The 26,257-nt window shown below is 42.4% G+C and overlaps 1 protein-coding gene across 1 annotated transcript in view; it reads right to left on the bottom strand.

Annotated features, from left to right (window-relative positions):
• Positions 1–6,755: 6,755 nt before the first annotated feature.
• pde11al (phosphodiesterase 11a, like) overlaps positions 6,756–26,257 on the bottom strand; it is a gene marked incomplete at its 3' end in the record, with an annotated part of 37,492 nt that continues 17,990 nt past the window's right edge. Inside the window, exons 9-21 of the mRNA XM_079503615.1 lie at positions 25,982–26,049; positions 23,753–23,845; positions 20,211–20,261; positions 19,282–19,428; positions 16,628–16,735; positions 14,824–14,933; positions 13,731–13,821; positions 12,198–12,298; positions 10,590–10,667; positions 10,434–10,497; positions 9,136–9,210; positions 8,807–8,890; positions 6,756–7,016 (exon numbers count right to left, since the gene is read on the bottom strand). Of these exons, the coding sequence (XP_079359741.1) occupies positions 6,756–7,016; positions 8,807–8,890; positions 9,136–9,210; positions 10,434–10,497; positions 10,590–10,667; positions 12,198–12,298; positions 13,731–13,821; positions 14,824–14,933; positions 16,628–16,735; positions 19,282–19,428; positions 20,211–20,261; positions 23,753–23,845; positions 25,982–26,049 (1,331 nt within the window). The remainder of the gene's footprint in view (positions 7,017–8,806; positions 8,891–9,135; positions 9,211–10,433; positions 10,498–10,589; positions 10,668–12,197; positions 12,299–13,730; positions 13,822–14,823; positions 14,934–16,627; positions 16,736–19,281; positions 19,429–20,210; positions 20,262–23,752; positions 23,846–25,981; positions 26,050–26,257) is intronic.

Raw genomic sequence — 26,257 nt, 5'->3', positions numbered from 1 at the left:
GCATTGCTTCGCTCACTGTGATCCGGTTTCTAAAAATAAAGTGCAAGACATTTCATCAGGATTACGAAGGTGCAACAGAGGGCGGCGTCATTATGTTTGCAAGAATAGCCTTCATAATGTATGACGGAGCCATTTGCGACGAACATAACGACGCAATTCTCATTCCTTCCCCAGGTTATACAAGAGCGTGCTGGAGAACTTCTGTTCCCGGGCCTGTAAATAACTAAACTAAATATGTTACATGAATGTCTTATAAACTATTGGACATTACATCAACAAGGCTCTTCATGATGTTTAGTGTGGCTATGAGTGTGCATTACAATGTGACGAGAGTGCGCACGTGTGCGTGCCTGTGTGTGCGTGCATGTGAGCATTCTCTATAGGTCTAGGATGTAGGCAGTTAAGCCAGAGAGAGTGCCTTCTCTGGGATAATAGGTGGCTGAGAGTGAGAGAGAGAGAGAGAGAGAGAGAGAGGGAGGGGGGGAGAGAGATCAAAGGCTATAACAGAAACAGATCCAGTATCTACAAAGATCTTGTTCCCTTGTGCAGTCCCCCCCCCCTGCCATGACCAGCAACCCAGAGGAGAGGACATAAACTCAATCCACATTAAATTATAGATTAAGGCACAACGCTGGCTATACAGCTGGGCGGCTGCAGGATTGTTGTGTTGGTGATGAAGCGATAGCAGAGTGCAGCACTTCTGCTACACTGCAACTGTTGCTTCAGCTCGCCGGCCTCGTTAGAACAGCTTCAAACACCCTGTACAGATGAACAACGAGCTGGTGTGAAAGAGAATGCATGAATACGTATCCATTATTCTATCTGCATTATGCTCTTTGGACTGACATAGCTTTGGCTATAGCTCTTCTGGACTGCCATGCTTTGTCGAATGTGTTGATTTAAATTACTTACAAGTAAGCCCCATTTTTTTTTTTTTTTAAGCGTTCGCCTGTATGACATGATGCAATCTGAATCTGGGAACCCATCTAAAATAAAAGCCTCTGTGTAGAGACCGGATGTCGGCCCGTTTACTCTCCTTCGGTCCTTACTGGGATTCAGCCGCAGAGAGAGCTCTGAATGTGTCTGGAGAGATTATTATTAATTTGTTTATGATGAAGTACAGTGAGCGATTGTTCCAAAGACAGGAGAGTTGAGAGACGCTTGCTGGCCCTATATGACCACATGGCAAATCCCCTAATGTTTAACGAATAACTAAAAAGAAAACACACACGTGATGAAGTCATACATCATCTCATTCCGGCCACTCACAATTTGCGTCCTCACTTTTGTCTTCAATGTTTGCGTTTTTATGAACTGTTTTTATTTACACAAACACTCAAAAATGGCATTCAATGTTTGTGTAATATATAGGACAATGTTTGTGTTTACACGCACCCTCAAAGCTGAGGGGCTATAGCGACCCTCAACAATGGCACCTTTGTCCCAGTATCAGAAGTGTTGACCCTCATCCCGTGTCCCTCGTGGTATACAGTACCACATACAGTATGTGTGATGTACATCTTGATCCAGCTGTCAGAGCAAGTCATGATGAGCATCTTCTGTTTTGTCTCCAGTTCAAATATTCAATCTGATAACCTGCAGTGTTGGTAGCTGAAGAGACGACTATAGGGAATGCCTGTGCAATGACATGCCCCCAAAATAGATAGATTTAGAACACTTTCCTGGGGGTCTTTATGCGTGTAATACCTGGCTTTAGATATTTAAATTTTAGCAGTGAGCCCAGTGTCTCTGACGTCATGGACACTGGGCTCACTTCCTTCCTGGACTACATGTTCCTGGACTCAGTAAGACCATAGATATTTAAAAAATAGACGCCTCATTGGCTGCTGCAGTTCTTTGGAGCGATGTGTGTTGACGGGAGGGCGGAAGAATTTACAATTTATTACGTCACGCTGCCACTCAAGTGACTACTGGCCAATCACAGCGCATCTTTTCCGGGACTTATCAGACCCGAACATGCGCGCTTTGACGCACACGCATGCGGGGCTTCGCAAAGAATCTTGGGATTTTTTTGCCCTCCCTTGAGCACATACGCTCCAGAGGCCAAAAGAGGCGTCTACCTTTATATGTCTATGAGTAAGACAGCCCTCCCCCTATCCATAAGGAAGAGCAGTGCACCAAAGCATTATGGTAATTGTAGGAATTGTAGGTTACAGCTACACGCACGCACGCACGTACGCGCACACGCACACAATCCACCGACATCATCATGGGTTCAAGAGTCCACCAGAAAAACTACAGTGTACTACAGGTAAAAAGTAAACATTCCATTTGTCACCACAGCACGTCCTACCAAGGCAAGAATTATTGTTAACCAGCAAACTGATACTGGCAGACTGAAACCAGGGGTCACTGTAATGGGAATATGTTGTGGTGCATGAATGCATAAAACAAAAACCACAGTATAATAGGCATTATGTTTCCATGCCAGGGCATTTTATTCACAAAACTATTCGAGAGGCTCTATGATCCAAATTGAGTTCCTCCACAGCAGGCCCCCCGTGGCGAATGTATAAATAGAAAGAGAAGAAAATGCCAATCATATATCTTTTCATAAATATAAAGCCTAATGTATGAAAAATATTGAACGTATTAATTTGTGATACAGAGTCTGCAAATGCAAAATAGAGAATTCTGTGTCTGTTCTCACTCCGTAACAATAGCAACGGTATTTTAACAACCATCTGGAATGGGAGGATATCTCCCTTTAATTTCATGCAAATCTGAAATCTCTTCGGGCAATGCAAATCCGCAAAGGCATCAATTATGTTATGTACAAGTTATAACAGTTATGTACAAGCAAACACGAGCACATGCTACTTCATGATCAACAGAGCTGCATGCTAATCAGGTTTGTGAAACACTCATATTGATTAATGTAAATAAGAATGTGCACTAACAACTGCGTGGTAGGCGGCAGTTCGCTGAGTGGGTAGAGAAGCCGCCTGGCACAATCCTATAACCTAAAGTCCTTTCAACCTCTGGGAAATATTATGACGGCACTTTAAACGTAGTGTACAGTAATTTTTTGGTTAAAACAAAAGTTTTTTTTGTTAAAAGGTTAAATCACTATATTCTGATAGTAATTATTGCTATATAGAGTGTTTGTTCAGTAACAGGGGTCTCCCTGTCTCTTCGGCTCTTTAATAAACATTTTCAGGTAGGTTTTAGCCAATCAGGAGAGAGTAGCTATTTATGAGCTTAATGTTTATAGTGTTCCAGTTCTCTATCCTGATTGGATAAAATTGGTGTCCCAATCTTTTTGGTATCCCAGTTTCAGTTTCGGTTTCTGAAAATGCATTTTCTGTTTAATAGAAAGCTGGAGAGACATGGAGACTCCTGTTACTGCAACAAACACTATGGGCTCCATTTTCGTCACCGCTAAACCCCTTATCCCTAAACTTATTTGCCTTTTTTTTTTACTATTTTGAAGAACATTTTTGAATAGTTCAACTAGCCAATCTACATTGACACGTTGTGAGCTTGTAGACTGTCCATTTTAACTATTCAAAAATGTTTTGCAAAATAGTAAAAATAGGCAAAGAAGTTTAGGGATAAGGGGTTTAGCAGTGACGAAAATGGAGCCCTATATATACAATGAGTAGTATCACTACTTTTTTTTCGATAATAATTTCGATAATAAATACAACTTGAATGAATTAATGAATATAGAGCTTTTTAACACTTATTTTAACCAAAGAAAATCCCTTGCACTACCTTTAAGCCATGATTAAATTATACATGTATATTCCTAGTCCTATGTGTAACAACAACAGTGTTATGCCTCACTCAGACCTTTACTGCATTGCTGTATGCTTGTTGGATGAATGTTGTGTAGTGTCATGGCCGCCCCAATGCATTTACAATGGGAGTCACATGGTTTGACACAACATTTGTGTTGTATGAGGGGGAGGGGCGCAGTCGAAACACAGCCGAAAGCCATACAACAGCTTGTAGTCCCAAATGTGGACTACAAACCATGTGACTTCCATTGGAAATGCATTGGGGCGGCCATGACACTACACAACATTCATCCAACAAGCATACAGCAATGCAGTAAAGGTCTGAGTGAGGCCTACGACATACAGGTACAGTAGATGCAGGGTGAGTTAGAGGAACATGTTTGTAGGAATAGGATAATAGGATATATATTGAGACATCCATAGGGCAGCTGGAGGGTGAAATAGCTAAAGGGCACTTTGAATGGATCGGTGTTCAGACGGGCACAGAAGTCGAACTGGTCCCACTCCCACGTAACCTGACTCCGCCAGATGGGGCAGCAGAGAGTACACTGGGTTCCCCCCTCCTGCTCCCATCTGGGAACTCTCAGGCAGACTTGATGGGAGCAGGAGGGGGGAACCCAGTGTACTCTCTGCTGCCCCATCTGGCGGAGTCAGGTTAACTCCCACGCACATACGGCCATGATTTTAATGGCTCAACTAAGTAGTAACTACGCGGCCATTTACTCGTATACATGCTCAGCATCGCTCACCGCTACCACAATGACAGCTTGTCCGCGAATAACCTTCCCCCACCTCCCCAGCCTCCTCCTGTGAAATAGTATTTACTATTTACTAGGTTTCACTATCTCTGCATTTTGTTCAATGCAACTCCATATGTATTGTATGTCAAGTTTGTGTAATTAGTGAAGTGACCTTTAGACTCAGCCCTATTAGGGGCTTTTATGTCTATTATCAAGTCAACTGCTTTAGGTCTTGCTTCTGGGTACTTGTGATCTCAGAGTCTGTGTCACATGCTCTGGTAGTGATTCGCACCGAGCTGGGATCGAACCCCACTCTTCCCACTCGGGGCAAACCTATCGACACACAACGCATCATGCCAATAGAGCTGAGCTCGATTGACAGAGAGCTGTTGTGGTTGGGTCTTGTTCTGGGGCACTACATCATGAGCGCTTCCTCGCGCTTCACGCATCATGCTCCTCGTGAGGCACGACGTCCTTCATGTCGCTCACACGGGAACCTCCTCCATGTCCTGCTGCTGACTGCGCCAGATGTGATTCGCACCAAGCAGGGATCGAATTACCACTCGGCAAGCCGACACACAACCCAACAACATGCCAATATACAGCTGAGCTCGATTGGCAGAGCTGTTGTGGCTGGGACTTGTCTGGTGCACTACACTTGTTCAGGAGCAGATAGCCACACTGCCAAATACAATGCAATTTCATTTTAGTAAATGGTTTTAGATAAACGTGTCCTGACTGAACTGAAATTGTTGAGGGAGCACAGAGGGATTGGATAATTTGCTTCCCCGGTTCCATTATGTTCCTGTTCACACTAATGATTTGAACTAGCAACCCCTAATAATTATGATGCCATTATACTCCTTTTTTTGGCAATCCACATCATGTAGGTCACAAGACATAATCAAACCTATGCATTTAGAGTGTGTGCGCGCGTCTATAATTGGCTAAGCCATCAGCAGGCCCAAAATATGACATGTTTTAAACATAACCCAGTATTCTATACAGGATTAATATAATACATATACCGGCACATGCAGGTCACAAAATAACTGGACAGCCAAAGCCTGCGAACATACACAAAGGCTAACAGTAATGGCATGCAAACAAAGGCCTGCTACTGAGGTAAGAAAGCTTATGAACAACATTCAGGAACAACGTCATGCTCCGGTCTACATTCAGAATGGAAAGGTTTTGGGACAGATTCAGAAAGAGAAATCACAGTGAGTCCTGTTTGTTTTGGGAAAAGGCATTCGAATAAGTGTTAATTTCCCACAACAAGACATCGATAGCTGAGCCTTCTTTGGTTTCAGCAATGGTCCATATATTCGTTTCGGTAACATCTGTAGAACTTAAAACACATTAACACTGGCATCCATCTGTTTTGGGCCGGGCATTCGGGTGAGCTTGTAGATCGGCTATTTTCGCTATCAAGGAGGTATATGGGGCTTAAAAGTAGCCTGGTAAACCCATCCCGGGCGGTCACGGAATTCACATTTCATTTTCGTTCAGCGTGGAAATGTGAATTCCGCAACCGGGACGGTTTACCAGGCTGGCTTAAAGGGTTACTCCACCCATTTTCAACCTTATCCTCGTAGTTGGTCCTCACTAATCTGTAATCTCATTATAAAATGGCCCAATTTCTGTCGACTCATTGGTGGACTATATGGAAAAGTTCCGAAACTTGCCTACAAATGTTATCGATGAGGATTCTGAGCTAACAGAAACTACAGCCTTACCCTTAAGTAAGTTAGCAGGATGAAATAGAAGACGCTGTTCTTAAATAAAAAAAAAAGCCTATACGAATGGATGACGTCACTGCTACTGCCATCTTGAGCATTAGTGACGACGAATTACTGTATAATGAAGATACTTTGAAAATGGGTGAAGTGGTCATTTAAGTGGTTAAGGACGGATCTTTCGACTGGAGGGAAATACTTACAATAATAATAATAATAATTTCTATGCGTAGACACATAAATAGATAAATACATACATAAATAAATAAATAAATAGATAAAGTGGGCCATAATCCATATCGCTTTACAGTGGGAGTTAATTCTATGCCTGAGTATAATAGTGTCACTGTCATGGCAAAGATCATTATTTTTCAATGGGAAAATTCTGCCGATTTAGTAACCCCGGGTGTTGTTTTGTCACTTCCGGGTGTTGCGTTTGGGTTCTTTCCCCCCTTTTTCCCCTTATATGTATACGTTTGTTCTTTTTTCCTGAGAGAGCTGCATGCTGTCCATTATGTCACATCCCTCGTAGGATCTGCATTCGAGCTGCCAAAGGAATCCTCCCGGGCACACTGAGACTGGGAGCTTTCTCCAGACTCGGGGCTTGTTCTCAGGGGTTCACGTTGGCCGCTTTCCGTGCCTTGGACTGCCGCCGCGTGGCTTTGATCCGCTTCAGGGTCGTGAATGTGATCCGACAGCTCCTGCCACTTTGTGCGGTTGGCCTCGATGCCGTCGACCATGGGCTGCACCCTACTGTTCAGTTTCACCAGAGTCTGCATGGGAAAAAGACACGGAATCCCAACAGGTAGCAGTGGTGGAAAAAAGTACTCGATTGTTTTATTTAACCCATTCAGGCCTGACGTCGAAATTAAAAAAAAAAGTTTTCTAAATCATGACAATTTTCGGAAAGATTTGAGGCACATTTTAACGATTTTTCAAAAATAGCAGACCTACAAGCTCATAGCGCGCCACTCGGTGGCGCGCTATGAGCTTGTAGATCTGCTATTTTTAAATAGCTAAATTATAACAATGCTTAAAACACCAAAAGGGGTTCCCGCCCCAAAATGGGTTAATGGTTAATGTGGTTAAACGCTAACGTGACATGGATGCGTTCCAGGTCTCAATGGATTAAGTAAAAGTACCAATACTGCAATTTAGAACTACTTCGTAGTAAAAGTAACAGAATTGAAAATGTACTTGAGTAAAAGTACAAAAGTATCTGCATGAAAATGTACTAAAAGTAAAAGTACTCATGTTGCAGAATGTCCCATTTCACAAGTTCAAAATGTGTACAAAATCTATTGAAACAAATAGCCGACAAATAGCTGATCTACAATCTATTGAAACAAATAGCCGATCTACAAGCTCACAATGCGTCGCGTTGCAAACTTGCGACGCATTATGAGCTTGTAGATCAACTATTTGTTTCCTAATCAAAATTAAAATCTCCAAAGTAACTATTGTAACTAAAGTTTTCAAATAAGTGTACTGAAGTAAAAGTACAAATTTTGGCTCTTGAGATGTAGTGGAGTAGAAGTAAAAGTACTGGAAATTGGAAATACTCAAGTCAAGTACAAATACCTCAACGTTGTACTTAAGTACAGTAAAAGTACTTAGTTACTTTCCACCACTGATGGGTAGCTTATCAATAATTTAAAAAAACACAACCGTGTGATCTTATCATCGTACATCACCATACATCATATCATTCCGGCCAATCAGAATTTGCACCCTCACCTTCGTCTGAATCGTCTTCAATGTTTGTGTTACGCAATTGTCCAGTCATTGTCAACGGCATTTAATGTTTGTTTTAGGACAACATTTGGGTTACACACCCTAAAAGCTGGACATAGGAGCCCCTCAAACAAATCACAGGCGCATAGGCCTAGTAATGTTTGTTTAAAGTGCTCTAAACAAACATTAAAAGTCCATAGACTTGGCTGCGATATGTCGTCAATCCTTCCCTCAGAAAAAGGTTGTTTGTGTCATGCGTATACACATCCACACAGAAGAATTTTACAGAATGAGGACCACACTTTGAGAACCACTGAGCTACAGTGAGCCGGTGATTTTCATATACACTGACACGAACCATGCGTCAAACTGTGACTCCGCCCACCCCCGGGGGAAGTTGTGATTTGCTCTCGTTCACTGCAATGCAATTTGCGGCATTTTCAAAACAATATTGAGCAGAGTAGCGATATTCAAACGTATTTGCAATGCCATACGTTGAAAGATCTGTTGCCCGTGGACAAGGCACGCTACCTCCGCAAGTTAGATAGCATCGGCATAGATGTTTGTCCGTATGTGATTAAGGATTGGACCAAGTTGCATTGGCAGCCATAGAAAATTCTTACCCCAGGCTAAAACCGGATGTGACGTTTTTGGGCGTTCCTGTCTAGCTTCGTGTCAGTGTATAGTTTGTTTGTCCTTCAGTGAGAATCGCCGTCATTGACCTATAGTAAGATTACACATGAATAAATGTGCCTTGGTTGTTGCACGCAGTTGGACGACAATTAAGAACTGTTCTTGCTGTGAGGATGGAATGTTTTCAGAGCCTTACCGTGTACAAGGGCATACAGATCCCATCAATCCACTCCAACTGCAAGACCGGTAACTCATCTTTGCGATTGCGATCAAATATGGCCTACAGAGAACGCGAGAAGCCTCGGTTATGTTGTCATCCGTCACAGAAAAAGCATCCTTCTACAGTACCTTAATAATCCAACAAATGCAGGCTAAGAGTTAGTTTGTATTGCCTTTTGACATATTGTACTGTAAAAAGTGTATGCGGGAATCTTTAGCAATTTTACAAGAAGTAAAGATGCTCTTAAGATGACAGTCGAAGTTACGATTTTCAAACGTTAAAGATCGCTGAGCGTTGGTACTTACCGCTGGCGTCAACTTGAGCTCAGACCTCTCCCTGTCTCCCTGTTCAAAGAACTCACTCGTCACCAGCTCAGCCACCTTGGAAGGAATATCAACAATAATCATCACAGATATCACTACATTTCTGTACATAACTACACCTTGCACCTTGGAGTATCAGCACAACATCATTACATGACACAACATTTAACTGAACATTGAGTACGAAAGATTTTACGAGAAGCGGTAGAATGATTGATTTTCTTTGTAAATGCATTTTGTACGTCAAAATACAATTTTTTTTCAATGATCATTGAAGTTGTCAGTCAGTGAAGTAATTTGGTTAAACAATTTCAACCTGGCGTCCATATTCTTCTTCAAAATAGTTAAAATAGCCGTCACAATGCCTACAAGCACGTCACAGTATTGCGAGCGTCAAGATAGCCTTGCCTATAGGTCGGGAGTAGCTTATTGTCTGTATCAGCTGGTAACACAAGGGGTTCTGTCCCCGTTACAATGCGCTATAGACCCCTGGGAGATGGATTTCTGAGGTGGAGCGCCACACCTACCATCGGCTCCCAGTACTTCCCGCACCCAAGCCGTGCTACTCATTCGCTGAGTTGGCGGTGCCCAGGATCGAACCCATCAAACTTGTGGTCCAAAGGCGAGAGCTCTACTGACTGAGCTACTCGGACACGATCACTCACCTATAACCTCCATCACCTAACCTCCATCTAACTTTCCTCTCTGTTTGTCTTGGGTGAACCAGGTCGATATACAGCATAAATCTGCACAGGAGGAAGCGAGTAGGAGGACAGGAGGAATGCTCCGGGCACCAATCAATCCTGAGGTTAGCTAAGGTTACACTAGTACATGCAGGTCCGGGGGCAAGAATCTCAACCTCTGCACCACTGAGGGGCTCAGCAGGCCTCTATTTTACAAAATAATGCCACGAACTACACAAAACTAATTGTCAATTCTATAATCCCAAACTTGTGTTTCAAGATAGAATATGCCTCATGCATTGTGACTAAATACTTGAAGTATTGTATTTTCTTCCTGTGCCATACAGCTTTCAGACAAATGCATAATCGCAATGTCCCACCAATGTTCCAAAGTTTTGTTTAACCCCTTTCAACCTATCGTCCTGGGCATGTCATTATAGGAAAGGAAAAAGAAAAAATAGTTAATAAATGTTCACAAATCTAGCCAAAAGAACAGTTCTGAAACTCATTCGTAGCCCAGAAAATGCAATTCTGTCTTGCGTGTCGAAAAGCCAGAGAAATGACAACAACACAGTCCTGGGGAATAGATGGTCTCACCTGTTTGGATATCTTCCATGGTCGAGTGACGGCACCCAAATCACAAGCTGTCATCAGCATAGATCTGCTCATAGGGACAGTCAGTCATATATCATCATCATCGGGCTGGAAAAACGGTGGAAAGTTTTATACATAACTGAAAAGAAGAAGAAATACCTTAGGACTTCTCTGCAGTCGTCGCCCGTCCAGCTGAATTCTCCAGACAGAACGCAGTCATAGAACTTTGTCCTTCGCCTTGAGTAACAGAAAGTCACCGAGAGGACAGAATAACAGCATTATAGAAGCAAAGAAAGGTCCAAGTTTCACAGAATGATCACATTTTTTCAACACAGCTGCTTTTTGTTAGACCAATACACTTGAGGTTAATGCCAAAAAGAACACACTGGATAACTAACGAACACACACACACACGCACGCACGCGCGGCACACACACACACACACACACACACACACACACACACACACACACACACACACACACACACACACACACACACACACACACACACACACACACGCTCTTTTCTGTCATAAAAAATGAAATACTAAAAACCTGTGAAAATCTGAATTAATCACCTGTGAATCACTAAACCTTACAGCACACTGTGCGTACTGTACATTATACAAACTAAACATATTCCAAAAGATATGAGAAGTGTGCCACTGCCACTGGGTGAAAGAAATGGGTTGCAAAATCGCGGGATAAAAATAAGAAAAGTGTGCCACAGCTCACTTGTGCTACCCTTTTCGTATATATTTTGGAATTACGTTTACTGGATTTAACGGAGAGAACATCCAAACGGGAAGCACGCACATCTCAAACATGTTGACGGGTGCAGGACAAAAATATACATACAGGAGAAGGTAGGAAGTCTGCACACCGTTCTTTAATTTAGGACATCAGGAATCAACGTTTCGACCCCTCCGGGTCTTCATCAGGAATGATGATTTCCTGATGAAGGGTTGATGGAAGGTTGATTCCTGATTTCCTAAATAAAACTACTGGGAGCTTAAAGAACTGTGTGCGGACGTCCTACCTTCTTACTGGATTTAACTGACACTCTTATCCTGAGCGAAGTTGTGAAATCATAATACAAGCAGATCGGCAGATGTATAGGCAGAATAAGCATGTTGTGATTTGGCACAATAATAATATTGGATTGAATTGAAATAACAATTAACAAACAAACAAAGTCACATAAATGGAGTGTAAATATCTCTGCAATTGGTCTGACCCCAGCACTATTTGGGTCAGGTCAGCCCGATTACAGCAGCAATGACACTTCTTGACAGAATCGGCTCACTCTCGTAAAGAATGGCATGCATTAAAGGGGAATTTCTGCCTAAACCTTTTTTTACAAAAGTAAGTTGATAATTATGTATATTGACCAAAATAAAATATTAAAAAATAAATAAAGATATAGGGGAGCTGGGGCTGCAGCTGGAGATGAAGCTGGGGCTGGAGGGGTCTAACGCTAGAACTCCTATTCAATCGCGCAGTTGTTTTTTTGTTCACATCTGTTCTAGATGATGTGACAGCAACACTCCATGCATTGTTGACACTGCACTCTTCCTGGTCTACGTGAGCTGGTGTTAGACCCCCCCAGCAGCAGCCCCAGCTCCAGCCCCAGCTCCCCTATATCTTTATTTTATTTTTTTGGTCAATATACATAATTATCAACTTACTTTTGTAAAAAAAGGTTTAGGGAGAAATTCCCCTTTAATGTATCATTCATAAAACACATCTTATTTTAACCACTTACTGAAAGTGGAGTGTGAGGTCAGTGGACAAGATGGCTTGCTTCAGAAGATGCATCATGTTACTGTACTCTTCAGAACACAGGTTGGCAAAGATGTTGTGACCCTGTTTGAGGAAATGACAACAACACTTTTCTGTCACAATATTATATTCTCAACTAAAACCTGAGGGACAAAGCATACATTCTAACGTGTTCTCCAGTGATCAGAGAAGTAATCAATCATCAGAAGTAAAAATATCAATACCTCAATATAAAAAAAACTCTGGTCTTATGCACCACTTGAATAATGTAATAATGTAAGTGGACTTCAACCTAAAGGTGCACATTGCTGCATTTTTCAGATTTTCTTTGGTGGCATTTTTCTGCCGTTTTTCCCTGAGAACCTCGTCCAGTCTGCAAGCTGCTATAAGCAATGATATGTCAACATTTTAATGACTTTTTTTTTTTTTGTATTCAGACAGCCAGAAATGGGTAGAATGCTCCCAAAAAATTAGTCTCTGTGACACTTCTAGGGGCCACAATCTGCATTCAAAGATGTTCCTAGAAGCTTTGTCATTGGTAAAAAAAGAAAAAAAAAACCTGATCGACTGATCGATGACTAACCAATCAGGAAGCAGACAGGCAAATCGACCAATGACAAAGCTTCTAGGAAAATCTTTGAATGCAGATTGCGGCCCCTAGATGTGTCACAGAGACTAATTTGTTTTGGGAGCGTTCTACCCATTGCTGGCTGTATAAAAAAAAAAAGAACATATGACATATTATTGCTTGTAGCAGCTTTATATTAATGAGTTTACACCTAATGAATCAGTTATTATTATGCAACAACCAGATCACAGTTACTGTAGATAGAGTTAATCCTGAGTGTTAATTCCACACTCTGGGATTTTGCAACGTAGTGATGTTTAATAATACAGCAGAAGCATTAAGACTGTCTTTAAGCAGTTCCCAGTTTGTCACGCTGTAAAAGTACTGGCCTTTGGCCATCATTGTTTTATGACATGATTCACTAGCCGGGGATAGAATACACACAAAGTGTTCTATGTGCTTTCTTCCCACACTACAGTGTGTGTCTCTCTCTCTCTCTCTCTCTCTCTCTCTCTCTCTCTCTCTCTCTCTCTCTCTCTCTCTCTCTCTCTCTCTCTCAGCTTTCCTGCTGTCCACCTCAGCTAACCACTTAAACCCTTAGTAAACTAGACATGAGCTGCCTCTGTACTTGGCACACCAAACCTCTTCACCAAAAAGTGTTTATTTTTGGCTAATGTGTTTGTCTAACGTGCTAATGTAAAAAAAAAAAAAAAAAAAAAAACCCTAGCAGATGGATAAGGTCGCAGCATGGCACGAAGACGTGCCGTGAGCTTGTACATCTGTTCTTTTTGAGAACCACTGTTCTTAAACAACGTTCTAAATCCTAAGAGTGTTTTGAAAAACAACACTAAATCTGTCTACATAGCTCAAATCTAAAATGACACCGACGCTTTTCCGGTTTTGATAATAAAATGAGATCTAGTAGTTGGTACAGTCAGTCACAGTTACCTCACTTTGAAGGATCATGACGGCGTGGTTGAAATGATGATGCTCCAGGGTGGCTGAGGTACCGTAGAGCAACGCCAGAGCAGAGCCTGTCCTGAAGGGTGAAACACAGACGGCTCTGCTATAGTGAATCCACGTCACACAGTGTGACCAATCACACTATTGATTAGGGATGGAGCTCGTCAATTTTTATTGATAACGAGCACTTTATCGATGCAGGCTTATCGAGCCGGGTTCTTATCGAGCCCACTATCGAGCATTTTCTATTATTTCGTGGAAAGACGGGAGACATTATATATTCGGAACAAAACCAGTATCTTTTACTAGGGCCTTCAAATACAGAAGTGTTCTAATAGACGGAAGGCAATTTACCTTTTTACCAATAAAATAATATTAAAGAAACCACTTTAGAAGCGTAATGTTGTTTACCTGGACAACGCTGGTTGGCAGGTATCAATACACTTTTAGGCCGACATGTTTGTACAAGCTATTACATTTATTTCTTGATCGCCTCTTGTCTTGATTGTTTAAACATGACGTCATGGGCCGCTATGCTCGATAGCAGGCTTGATAGGCCTAAAGCTTATTGATAACGGGTACTCAATAAGCTTGTTATCGGGTTTTTTCGGGTATCGGTTATCGAGCTCCATCCCTACTATTGATTAGAGGAAATCATACTCATTAAGATGAATGAGATCACGGTTGGATCCCAACTAGGGGCGGGCGATATGGAAAATATATATATCACGATTCTTTTTCAAGCAGTATCACGATCCACGATATTATCACGATTCTTTTTTATGTTGGTTTTCATGGTTATTTTTTAAGTTACTTAACAGTACAACCACCTACAAAGTAACAAAAACGAAAAGAATAAGGAGTAAAAAGAAAATGTAAAAAATATAAAGCATTTGTGGGGAAAAAAGGGAATTAGGGTAGGCCTAAACAGGCTAAATCTGTTGGCACGCACGCACGCACGCACGCACGCACGCACGCTTAACGTGGATACACAGATGCTTTCCCGGTTTTAAAGGTTCAAATCAAACAAAAAGCACTGCCTTCCTGCTACGCATTGATGAGTATGATGATGACGTACTTGGCCTGGAAAGCGTTGTTGGTGCCTCGGTGGTCCAGGTCGTGACACAGGCAGCCCACCATCAGGGCCAGTGTCTCTGCGTCTGTCAGGACCTCCTGGAATCCAGCAGTCTGCAAAATGCACCAACAATGGCTTTAATACCTGTAGCTTACATGTAGGTTCACCACTTGGACACATGGACGAAGGATGTGACGTATGCACGGTTCGCAACCGAGGCGAAAGATGGCCAAAACAATAAATACGATTGTGAGAAGTAGACGGCCCGCGGGATTTGCGATAGATTCTTTCGGGGCAAATGTGGCGGGAGGTGGCCCCGGTACGCGACGAGAACATTATAGCAGATCACAGAAGTGCAGCGAGAGAAACGCCACCCTTTTTGGGCATGGAATTAAGCGGATTGTAAATATAGATTTTAACCACTTCAACCCATAGGTTGAGCGGAGTCCCTCAGGGCTCTATGCTAGTGTATTTTCTGTTATTGTGGAGAAAGCTTTCTTTGAAAATAACTGATCCCCACAATAAAGATGCTGGGGTTTAAAGCGCAAATAACATGCATTTTAAAACGGCTTTTAATATTTAATATCATATTGTCTATGTCCCTCAAAGTTATTTCTAATGGTTTGAGCCTCAATCACCACTCTGATATAACCAGTCCTTGTCATTTCTTTATGGACTTTGAAAGCAGTTTTAGCTGCAGTACCACATTTTCCTGAGGTGGTGGGGGTGCTGATATGCAGATTATTTAATATTTGAGTCGTTATAATACTGATGCTAGATAAAACCAGGCTTGTTTCCATTCCATGCCAGCTTGGAAAATCAACAATGGTGGACATTGTAAACAAAGTGGAAATGCAAATTTGGAACTGAAGAAGAGGAGGAATGATACAAAGTAGGGTGACATTGATGACATCACGATGAGGACAAAATCAGTTGAGCTGTTCCTGAGAGCATACATGATATGAAAGCCTGATTGTTCAAAATTTGTGGGGATAGAAAACACATATGGGAGCCCCAAAAACACAAAAGAAATGGAAAAAGTAAAATGTTATGTTATAGGTCCTTTAATGGGTTACAAAAAAAACAATGTACTTTCGTTCTGACAAAGATGGAAAAGAAAGTCAACAATTCAAGCATGTTGATTTTGGCTGTGTAATTTGAAAAGCAATATATTTTAATATTAGGTTAGGAGAAGATGAAACCGTATCATATTGTTTTGCCTACTTTCTCATCACTTGTCATATATTCAGGTATTACAGCAGCCCTACAATTGATATTGCTAATTACTGTAAGAAGAAGCAACATTCATGTAATGTCAAAAGGAAAAACTAATTATGAAAACATCTTCTGAAAGTTGGCTCCATATTACTAACTAATTAACTAACTTCAGGGCCCTGCTTGTCAAGTGAAAGTATTAATATTCTCTTTTTAGGGCATCCTCAGACAAGCTCTCCGGCAACGTTTCCAGTCTATTGCCTTAATGACTGCCTATACTGCGGTGGTGGCCTGTGTGTGTGTGTGTGTGTGTGTGTGTGTGTGTGTGTGTGTGTGTGTGTGTGTGTGTGTGTGTGTGTGTGTGTGTGTGTGTGTGTGTGTGTGTGTGTGTGTGTGTGTGTGTGTGTGTGTGTGTGTGTGTGTGTGTGTGTGTGCGTGCGCACACGTTGTGCTTTTTTGCAATTAGTCACAGCTCATTGTGACAGACAGACAAAGTCACTATAGTAGAAGCAACTTGCACTTTCTTTCATATTTCATAGGCCTAAATGGATGCTAGTTATATCTGACATTGAGCTGATGAGATGCCACTCACAGTGATCATGGCGAACATGCACTGGCACACGTTGAAGGCGTGCCTCCAGTTGTGATAGGCCACCGTCCTGTAGTTCTTCCTCACGGTCAGAAGCCAGCGACATAGAACCTATAAGAGGCGAGAGACATTTTACTTGAAATACTGACAGTATGTATAAGTACTGTATGATTAAAGTATGCGTATCGCTGGTTTCTTTCAAAAAAAACTTTCTTTCTTTCAGAAAAAACAGAAGAAACAAACAAACAAAACATCTGTCACAGGAGACCACAAGGGGAGGTAAATTCCCAGGAAGGAGGCGTTTTCTCCTTTGTGTTAAGTGTTTGTCGATGACATTATGGCCGCTAAAAATCCGAAAACGTGTCCAGTGTGCAGGGACCTTTTATTGTTGTTTTTTAATGGAACTATTGATTTTTCAAATTCTGAAATTCTTTAGAAAACTCTTTAAGAATTTTTCTTGGTAACATTTTGTACAATCTAAATTGGTCGCGACCCATTGTTTGGGGAAACACTGGGGTGGACTACTGAACTGGTCTTCTATTGCAGTGGTTCCCAAACTTTTTCATGTCAAGGACCCCCAAATTGACACCAATGAGCCCTATTTGAAAAGAATATGCCAGGGACCCCCATAAGAGAAGATTTTGACGGCTCTAGCAGTGATTCTCAACCCGTTCCATTTCAAGGACCCCCAGTTTGACATGCATTAGTCTACGAACCCCCATTTAATGGCATTTCTATCTCTGGGACCCCAATTTATATTGTAAAATCAATGTTAATCTAACTCCCTAACGGGTCCATTTGGTTCCATTTGTACACTCTCAGTTACAGACTCATAAGGGTCCATTTGGTTCCAAACTACCATTTAGCTGGGTACCCCCTGGAACTCCCTCAAGGACCCCTGGGGGTCCCCGGACCCCACTTTGGTAACCACTGTTCTATTGGGTCTCTGGTAAATAAAGTGCCATCTAGACAGCCAGCTACCACAGCCCATTCAGAATGCAACTTCTACAGTTCTGACTGGAGCAAGCTAAAGACCAAATTCTCAAATCTCTGCACTGGCTAGAATTGATTTTAGAAATGTTTCCGCTCGTTTTTAAATCAAATGGCTCGCGGCCAAAGTACATCTCTGACTTGCTTTTCACATTGTGAACCCTGGGAGAAGTCTCGGGTCATGCAGGGCCGGCCTATTAACTATACTTCTTAAGTTAACACAGAACATGGTGATTCAGCGTTTAGTTATGAATCCCCATTTGGATCAATTAAACTTCCAGAGGAACTGCAGGCTTTCGCCAACTCTGACTACTTTTAAATTCAGGCTAAAAACTTTAGTTCTCAGTGGCCTATATTAAAACACTCAGCCTGCACTTGCTTCTTTTTGATGAATAATGGTGAATCTTGAGGTGTATATTGTTAACCACTTATATATTCAAACAAACAGGAAGGTAGGAGCGCACACCAGTAGTGGGGAGGTGCTGACCGCAGGAGATAACTATGACTGAAAAAGGAGAGAGGCCGCACAGCTCGTAGTCACGATGCCATCAAAATCTTTATTTTTCGTTTCGGCAACGTTTCGGCAACAAGTTGCCTTCTTCAGGGGAACGTTGGAAAAATAAAGATTTTGATGGCATCGTGACTACGAGCTGTGCGGCCTCTCTCCTTTTTCAACCACTTATATATTGAACATTTATTTCCTTTAGAGGATAGCCCCTTGAGATGTATCATCTCGTTTTAGAGGGGGTCGTCGGGCACAACACAATGAATACAGTACATAGACAAAACAATACATTAAACATGTTGACACAGAACAATACACTTACAACATCAACAAAACATAGATGCTCTCCAAACCACTCAAACACTACAAGACCAGAAGCAACTGCACTGAAACACCTAACAAAATAATGAAAATAATAAAAAATAAAGATAAAGATAAAAAGAATAATCTAGCATTGAAGTACACACCTCTCTCCAAATATTGTTAACCACTTGAATCCGAGTGGGGGTAACATTCGCCAGAAATGGCCGCTCTACCAGCTCACAACGCGTCACATTACAACACGCTGTGAGCTTGTAGATATAGACTATTTTGGCATAATGTTTGCCCAAGAATAGGGACAATACTAGGGGTTAGATCTTCCATGAATGTACCGTAACAAACATCAATCTAGGAAAAACGTGTATCTATCTCTGTGACTCGGTATGTCTGCATCAGCTACTGTATGCAGCAGACAACATTATTCCTAAAAAAATTATCACACCCGTGTGAACTGAGTGGTGCAATCCCCCCCCCCCCCCCTCTCTCTCTCTCTCTTTCATTAGCAGGCAACAGTGCAGCACTATCTCTCTCTCTCCGTTTCTGGCACAACAGCGCCACTTTTGGTACTCATTGGTACTGGTGCTCATTAACGTCACACACAAACATAGTCACACACATAGTCACACACAAACATAGTCACACACATAGTCACACACAAACATAGTCACACACAAACATAGTCACACACATAGTCACACACAAACATAGTCACACACATAGTCACACACAAACATAGTCACACACAAACATAGTTGAACACGGACATTGCTGTTCCTTGGAGTGGTTGCACCACTCAAAAAAAAAAAAACCTGGCCCAACACCTGGCTCCGTGTCCTCATACCTCGTAGTCGATCTTAAACTTCTGGACTGCTCCGAGTTCCAGAAACATGCGTAGCGAGGCAGTGATCATGGCGTCGTTGTCCAAAGAGAAGTCGTTGAAGTGGAACTCGTCGATGCCCAGCTCGCTGCCCAGGGGGATCTTAGCTGCCTTCGAGGAGTAGAAGTCAGAGCCGTTAATCGCTTAAACCCTTGATACTGGACTAGAGGTGGCTCTGCACTCTCCCCCGGCTATTAGGCTAGTAGCCAGAATGTGAACCCGGACATTTTGAGTACACCAACGTTTTATGTTAGAAATGTTGAGTATGGGTCCCCAGCATGTAGAAACTGCCGGATGCTAACTTGCATATGTTGAGCAATTTTCATAATTGGCACAATATGTGACCATACCATTAACAACCTATAGAAGGCAAAATATTCAAAATTTCATCATGCTTTGTCAAACTAGGGGGTTTTCATGATGAAAAAAAATCACTCATTGGGCTAAAAATGGCCATTGCCGTCATCACAATGTGATGATGTCAGCACAATTGGGCATGGCCGTTTTTAGCCCAATGAGTGTTTTTTTTTTCAAAACTAATGTTTGGAATGGACAGAAATGTATATATATATACAGTTAATATTTGCGTGTGTGTTAGGTTGCGCACAGTTGGTGAAAAACAACCATTGCTGTTTTCGTGCTCAGACCCACCCAGCCAGCCACACACACAGCTCCGTAAGGGAGTGCACCACTCAAAAACAGACACCATGTGATTCAGAGAACAAATCTAAATGGTGTATTTATACAGTATAACGCTTTTATCCAAAGCGCTTTATAGATTGTGCATTACATCCCCCCTTTTTCTCTCTCACTCACACACACACACACACACACACACACACACACACACACACATACACACACACACACACGTCTCACTAGAGATTGATTACCTTCAGTCTGTCGACTTCTACCTTGGAGCAGGTAGCATGGTAGGACAGCATCTGAGAGAGCAGGAAAAAAGACATTTAGACAAACCATTCTTCATTTCTTACAGTATTTCAATGAATAAAATGACGTTTTACTGTAACTACTCTGCATGGTTGAGATGGTTTATACTATAATACTCTATAGACATGGCTATGCCACCGACGGTCACGGTCTCTGTATGGTTGAGATGGTTAATAATACTCTAGACATATGGCTATGCATCCGGGGAATCCCTCCCCGGAGTCTCTTTTCGTCCTCCACTTCGCAGTTCCGTGGACCTCTAATATTAACCCCCAATTGACTGCCGAGTGTGACCGTGGACCAGGCCACTTCATGGAGCCCACCAGAAGTGTGACCGTGGACCCGGCCTCACAGTGCACGACCTGGACCAGATGTGGACCAGGCCCCTCCATGGAGCCCACCCTGTCTATCTCTCTTCTATTCTTTCTTCCTATTTCCCCCTCTACCCCCCCCCCCCTCTCTCCCCCCACAAGGTCGAGGCAGATGGCCGCCCACCCTAGAGTCGGGTTCTGCCTGACGTTTCTTCCTAAAGGGGAGTTTTTCGTTACCATTGTCGCAATATTGCTTGCTCTGGGTGGATCTTTGTTGGTTGTAAAGTGTCTTGAGACAACTTGTTGTGATTTGACACTTTAATAAAATTGAATTGAATTGAATTGAAATTTGAATTGAATGCCACGTACCAGACAGTCTATGGGTGTTCACTTGACTAATGCGCTTAAGAGAATGGTATAGAATGTATAGAGCAGGAGGCTCCCCGCACAATATAATAAGGATAGGAAATAAATCAAGCTTAAACAATATATTAAAGGAAGCAGTGATTAGTAAATAAGTTATGTTCAGTTAATGAGTGTTAATATTGTGTTGACTAAGACTAATTAGAATAAAAGACTAAGATTTTGATATTTAGTCGACTCGACTAAGACTAGACTAAGACCAAACAATTTCATGTGACTAAAATAGGACTAAAACTAAATGGTGTGTTATTCAAAAGTGTAATACTAAATCAGAATTTGCTGTCAAAACGAACACTGCTCTACTCTCTAGGTCGTCCTCAGACGAGCCCTCCATCGTCGCTTCCAGTCATCCCGGTTCTCCATACATCCGGCCAGCTCGTTGGTGCTTTGCGCTCCTGCGTCTTTCTTGAGTACATCCACATATGTTAGTATGGGACGTCCTCGTGACCGGTGCCCATGTGTTGGTTACCACAGCACCAGTTTACTGGCTGGGAGCTCTTGGTGTCTTTGGCAGTGTCCTGCGAGTCTCATTCTCCTGGCTGCTATTTTGTCGCTCACTCGCTTCTGCAGAGTTGGCTTCAGGGTCCAGCATTCACTGCCATATAGGAGAATAGATTCTACCGTCGCGTAGAAGAAGCTGAGTTACTACTACTAGATTATTGATGTGTTTGGGAAACTTTGATCCAACCTGCTGCATCTTTCCTCTCTTATTTCACTGTACAATCTACATTTCAGATAGCTCCACTATGCTAAGTTAATTTTATGCAATATTAACCCCAGAAAAAGACGCCTATTACATTACATATGTACATATGTTTTGTGAAACAGTGAGGAAACGACAAAGGGATAATGTGTGATTGAAATACAAAAGTGTGCCTTGGCTTTTATAGAAATGTGTGAGCAGCCTGCTCAATTGTATTCGCTATGAATTATTGAAAATGGTTGAAATATTGATAGTGAGGAGACGGAGCAGCCCTGTTTGCATGGTCAGGATGTTGTAACTGTAGCGTTGCAATGGTTGTCGGTAATTTCTTGTCGGTAATTTCTTTCTATATTTGTCACATCTGCCCTGTGCAACTTCAAAGTTCAAGTTTTCTGGGTGGTTAATGTGTTTGTGGAGCTTAACCCAAGAAAACCCTGATGGTTTCTTGCACTCTGCATATCTCTGAAGCATGCATATACTATGGAATATGTAACCAAAATCTGGTTTTCAGATGAGCACTCGGCTAACAACTGGCTGGGTGTTTGCATGGTGTGATCATGTCACACAATCGAAGCATATATAGAGGGTATGCGTGTGACATCATCATCATACCAGGAAGTTATGTGGAAATGCCTACTGAGTGGCAGAAAACTACTTTCTGGCTTTGACAGTCCATCCATACATCCAAACAGAAAAGTCATATTTGATTGCATTAAACCCATTTTGGGCGGGAACGCCTTTTGGTGTTTGAAGCATTATGTTATACTTTAGCTATTGAAAAATAGCAGATCTACAAGCTCATAGCGCGCCACCGAGTGGCACGCTACGAGCTTGTCGTATGCTATTTTGGAAAAATCATGAAAATGTGCCTCAAATCTTTGAATGTATATTCTTTCATAGTGAACGTTTTGAACTCAAATCTTTTGCTTCTGGGGGGTCACTGGAACAACATATTTTCAGATGGGGGTCGGTGGCCAATTACATATCATGTTTGGGGTCCTTGACATGAAATATTGAGCACCACTGATACAGAAACATGAGGTTTTTCAGAAAATTATCACCCTTTAGAAGATATTTTAAAAATTTCGACGTCAGGCCTAAATGGGTTAAATGACTTTAATCAACATTAAACTCACTTTGTCACTCATTTTGCCACTCGATCTGCCATTCACTTTATGCATGCGCATACCCTCTATAGAGGAGCATAAACATCCATGTATGCATGCATTTCACTCAGCCTCTGACTGAACAACAGACCGATGTAGGACAGCCATAGACATGAGGAGAAGAGGTATAGGTGCTGCATTGGTCTCTGGGGTCTGTACGTCACCGCGCGCGCCCATATTCTTTTTCAATCCATTTAGCGAAGACCCGTCAAAGACGCACCGTGATTGGCCAGTAGTCGCTGTGATTGACAGTTGGGCGCATGGCTCCCCCTGCCCGAATAAGGCTGCTGCGACGATGACTCATCGCTCCAATGAACTGCGGCGGCCATTGCCGGCATCTACATTTCGATATCCATGCACGGGGACGGACAGCCAGCCACATACCAAGGTGTTTATGCTCGTCTTTGTTTAGGCTTTGATTGTGTGACATCACGCCACACCCCTCTGTTAGTTCCGCCCATGAGGCGGGTGCATTACCCGGTGGAGCCACCAGGGTACAACCATAGATATTCAAAAAAATGAGATGCCTTATTGGCCGCTGCATTGGAGCGACGTGTCTCCATTGAAGGCAGGAAGTCAAGCAGAAGTGCGGAAGGCATTTGCTGAAGGCATGCTGCGTCGCTGCCCAAGTGACACCATCCATGCCTCTGCCGCTGCCACTCTCAAGTGACTATACTGGACAATCACAGCGCGTCTTTTTCGGGGACTTCCGTTACGCATGAGTTTAAAGCATGCTTCCGCTATGCTTCGCGAGGAATCTCGGGGAAAATGTTGCCTTCAACAGAGACACCGACGCCCCAGAGCCGGAAGAGGCGTCTATACCTTTTTTAATATGTCTATATGGGTGCAACAGTGAAGATAAATAATGTCTCTATGCTCACGTCCAGCGCCACAGACTGCTTGGCCCACGTCTTCTTCACCTGGTTGTACATCATGGTGTTGTTGATCCCCAGGCCGCAGAAGATGACAAAGGCCTGCACAGTGTATTATTATTATTAGAATAATAATAATTTACATTTGGGGAATATCTTTCACAATAATAAATGTACATGTTCTAGACATTCTAATGACATTTTCAGGTGGGTTTCAAAATGTCCGCCAATCAGGAGATAATACCCATTCATAATTTGTATAGTGTTCCAGGTCCAATTGTGTCTGCTCATTTCTTCGTGTCATTATACTTCACTTGTTTACTCTGTATCCTGTCTGAGTTCTCTATCGTGACTGTTACTGAACAAACAAGTTCTCTAGTTTATTTTGTTAAAATACGTGTTAAAGGAGAATTCCATGCTAGAAGGCTGTCTTACCTTTATTTGTAGTTGTAACGTCCCCACCAAAGAGGTCCAGGTATTATTTTGTGAAAAAGTGCATTATTGGCTATTTCCCCTAATATAAGCCCTCAATATTAAAAAAAATGGAAATAAGCGAATTAGCACAACACCCCAATGCCCAATTCAATTCAATTCATTGAGGGCTTGTGGTAGGGGAAATAGCCAATAATGCGCTTTTGCACAAAATAACACCTGGACCTCTTTGGTGGGGACGTAACAACTACAAATAAAGGTAAGAAAGCCTTCTAGCATGGAATTCTCCTTTTAAATAGCTCCATATATTCTTGCAATTTAACAGTTATTTTAACAAAATAAAATCACTTACCCAACCTTTTAAACACGCACTGTAATTTCAAGATCTTGCATTAAAATGCGTTTGCCTTTAATTTAAAAACAAAAGCAAAGGGGAAACGGTGTGTGTGTGGGAGGGTTGTTGTGTTTAGCTGACGACCTCTTTTTCTGTCGCCCACAAGTATTTATTTAGGTGTGAAGACGAGAACTCGTTAAGCTGGATTTAATGTATGCAGTGTACTACTGTACACCCACACACACACACACACACACACACACACACACACACACACACACACACACACACACACACACACACACACACACACACACACACACACACAGAGGTATTGAACACGTGCATGCTCGTGGTCAGAGGAAGCAGGGACGTGCAGAGAGTATTAGAGGGGCAGGGGCTGAAATTCCGTAAGAGGGCACTTTCGAAAATAGCAGATCTACAAGCTCTCAACGTGTTGAGAGCTTGTAGATCAGCTATTTTCGGGGCGCAACCCAGCACTCTTTATAGCTAGTGGAGATGCTGTGTAACGACATGGATTTCTAAACAAATTTGTTCAACGCAAAATGCTGCGTTCAAGTTCGGGAGACTTCGGGGAAAAAAAAGAAATTCTCCTGAATGCTGCCTTCCAGTATAGCCTATAGAGTGTCGCAGTCCCGCCCCCTACCATGGACCAGGAAATGATTCTCCGTTCATTTTCCTCATAGACATTTCAGAAAGTATTTATTTAAAGACGTTTACGCCGCGGACAAAGCCAACTGGAGTCGTGACAAATCATGACAACCAACAAATAATTAGAAAGAAGAAGAAAACGGCAGGTTACAACACTTTTTTGTTGTTTTTCTTCTTTGTAATTATTTGTTTGGTCCAAAATATTGTTTGTGTTGTCATGAGTTGTCACGACTCGAGTTGGCTTTGTCCGCGGCGTAACCGTCTTTAAATAAATACTTTTTGAAATGTCTATGGGAAAAATGCATTGGGATTCATTTCCTGGTCCATGGTAGGGGGCGGGACTGCGACGCTCTATATGGCATGGAAAAGAGTGGCATTTGCATTTCTTTCACCATGTGGTAAATGCTGCATTCGTGTTCTGGAGAGGGCAGTTGTTTTACAGACGGGTAAAAAGGGCAGGGGCTGAAGCCCCCCTTTGATGTCTATGGCTGAGCTCACACCTTTCATGCAATTCTCTGTGCTCGTTGGGTGTTGTGTCATGGCCGCCCAGCGGCCCAATGCATTTCCAATGGAGGTCACATGGTTTGACCCAACATTGTGTTGTGTGAGGGGGAGGGGCGCAGTCGTGCGCCCCTCCCCCTCACACAACACAATGTTGGGTCAAACCATGTGACCTCCATTGGCAATACATTGGGCGGCCATGACACTACCCAACGAGCACCCAACGAGCACGAGAATTGCATGAAAGGTGTGAGCTCAGCCTATGTGTTCACGTCCCTGAGAGGAAGGCGGGCAGTCACCTCAAACAGCCGTTGGTCTGCATCGTTGAAGGTCTTTCTGTCCAGTCTGTTCAGAATCTGGGCCACCCCTGCATCATGTGACAAAAGTATTGGCATCAACCAATGAAGTATACCCAAAGTAGAAAGCACTATAGTCGTGCAGAATGTCTCATTTCCCAAGTACTCAATTGTTTTACTTGAGTAAAAGTACCAATACTGCAATTTAGAACTACTTCGTTACAAGTAAAAGTACGGAATTGAAAATGTACTTGAGTAAAAGTACAAAAGTATCGGCAT

The sequence above is a fragment of the Electrona antarctica genome (assembly GCF_951216825.1).
Source record: "Electrona antarctica genome assembly, chromosome: 6".
In the NCBI taxonomy this organism is placed as follows: domain Eukaryota; kingdom Metazoa; phylum Chordata; class Actinopteri; order Myctophiformes; family Myctophidae; genus Electrona; species Electrona antarctica.
This window is presented reverse-complemented; position numbering and strand designations above follow the sequence as displayed.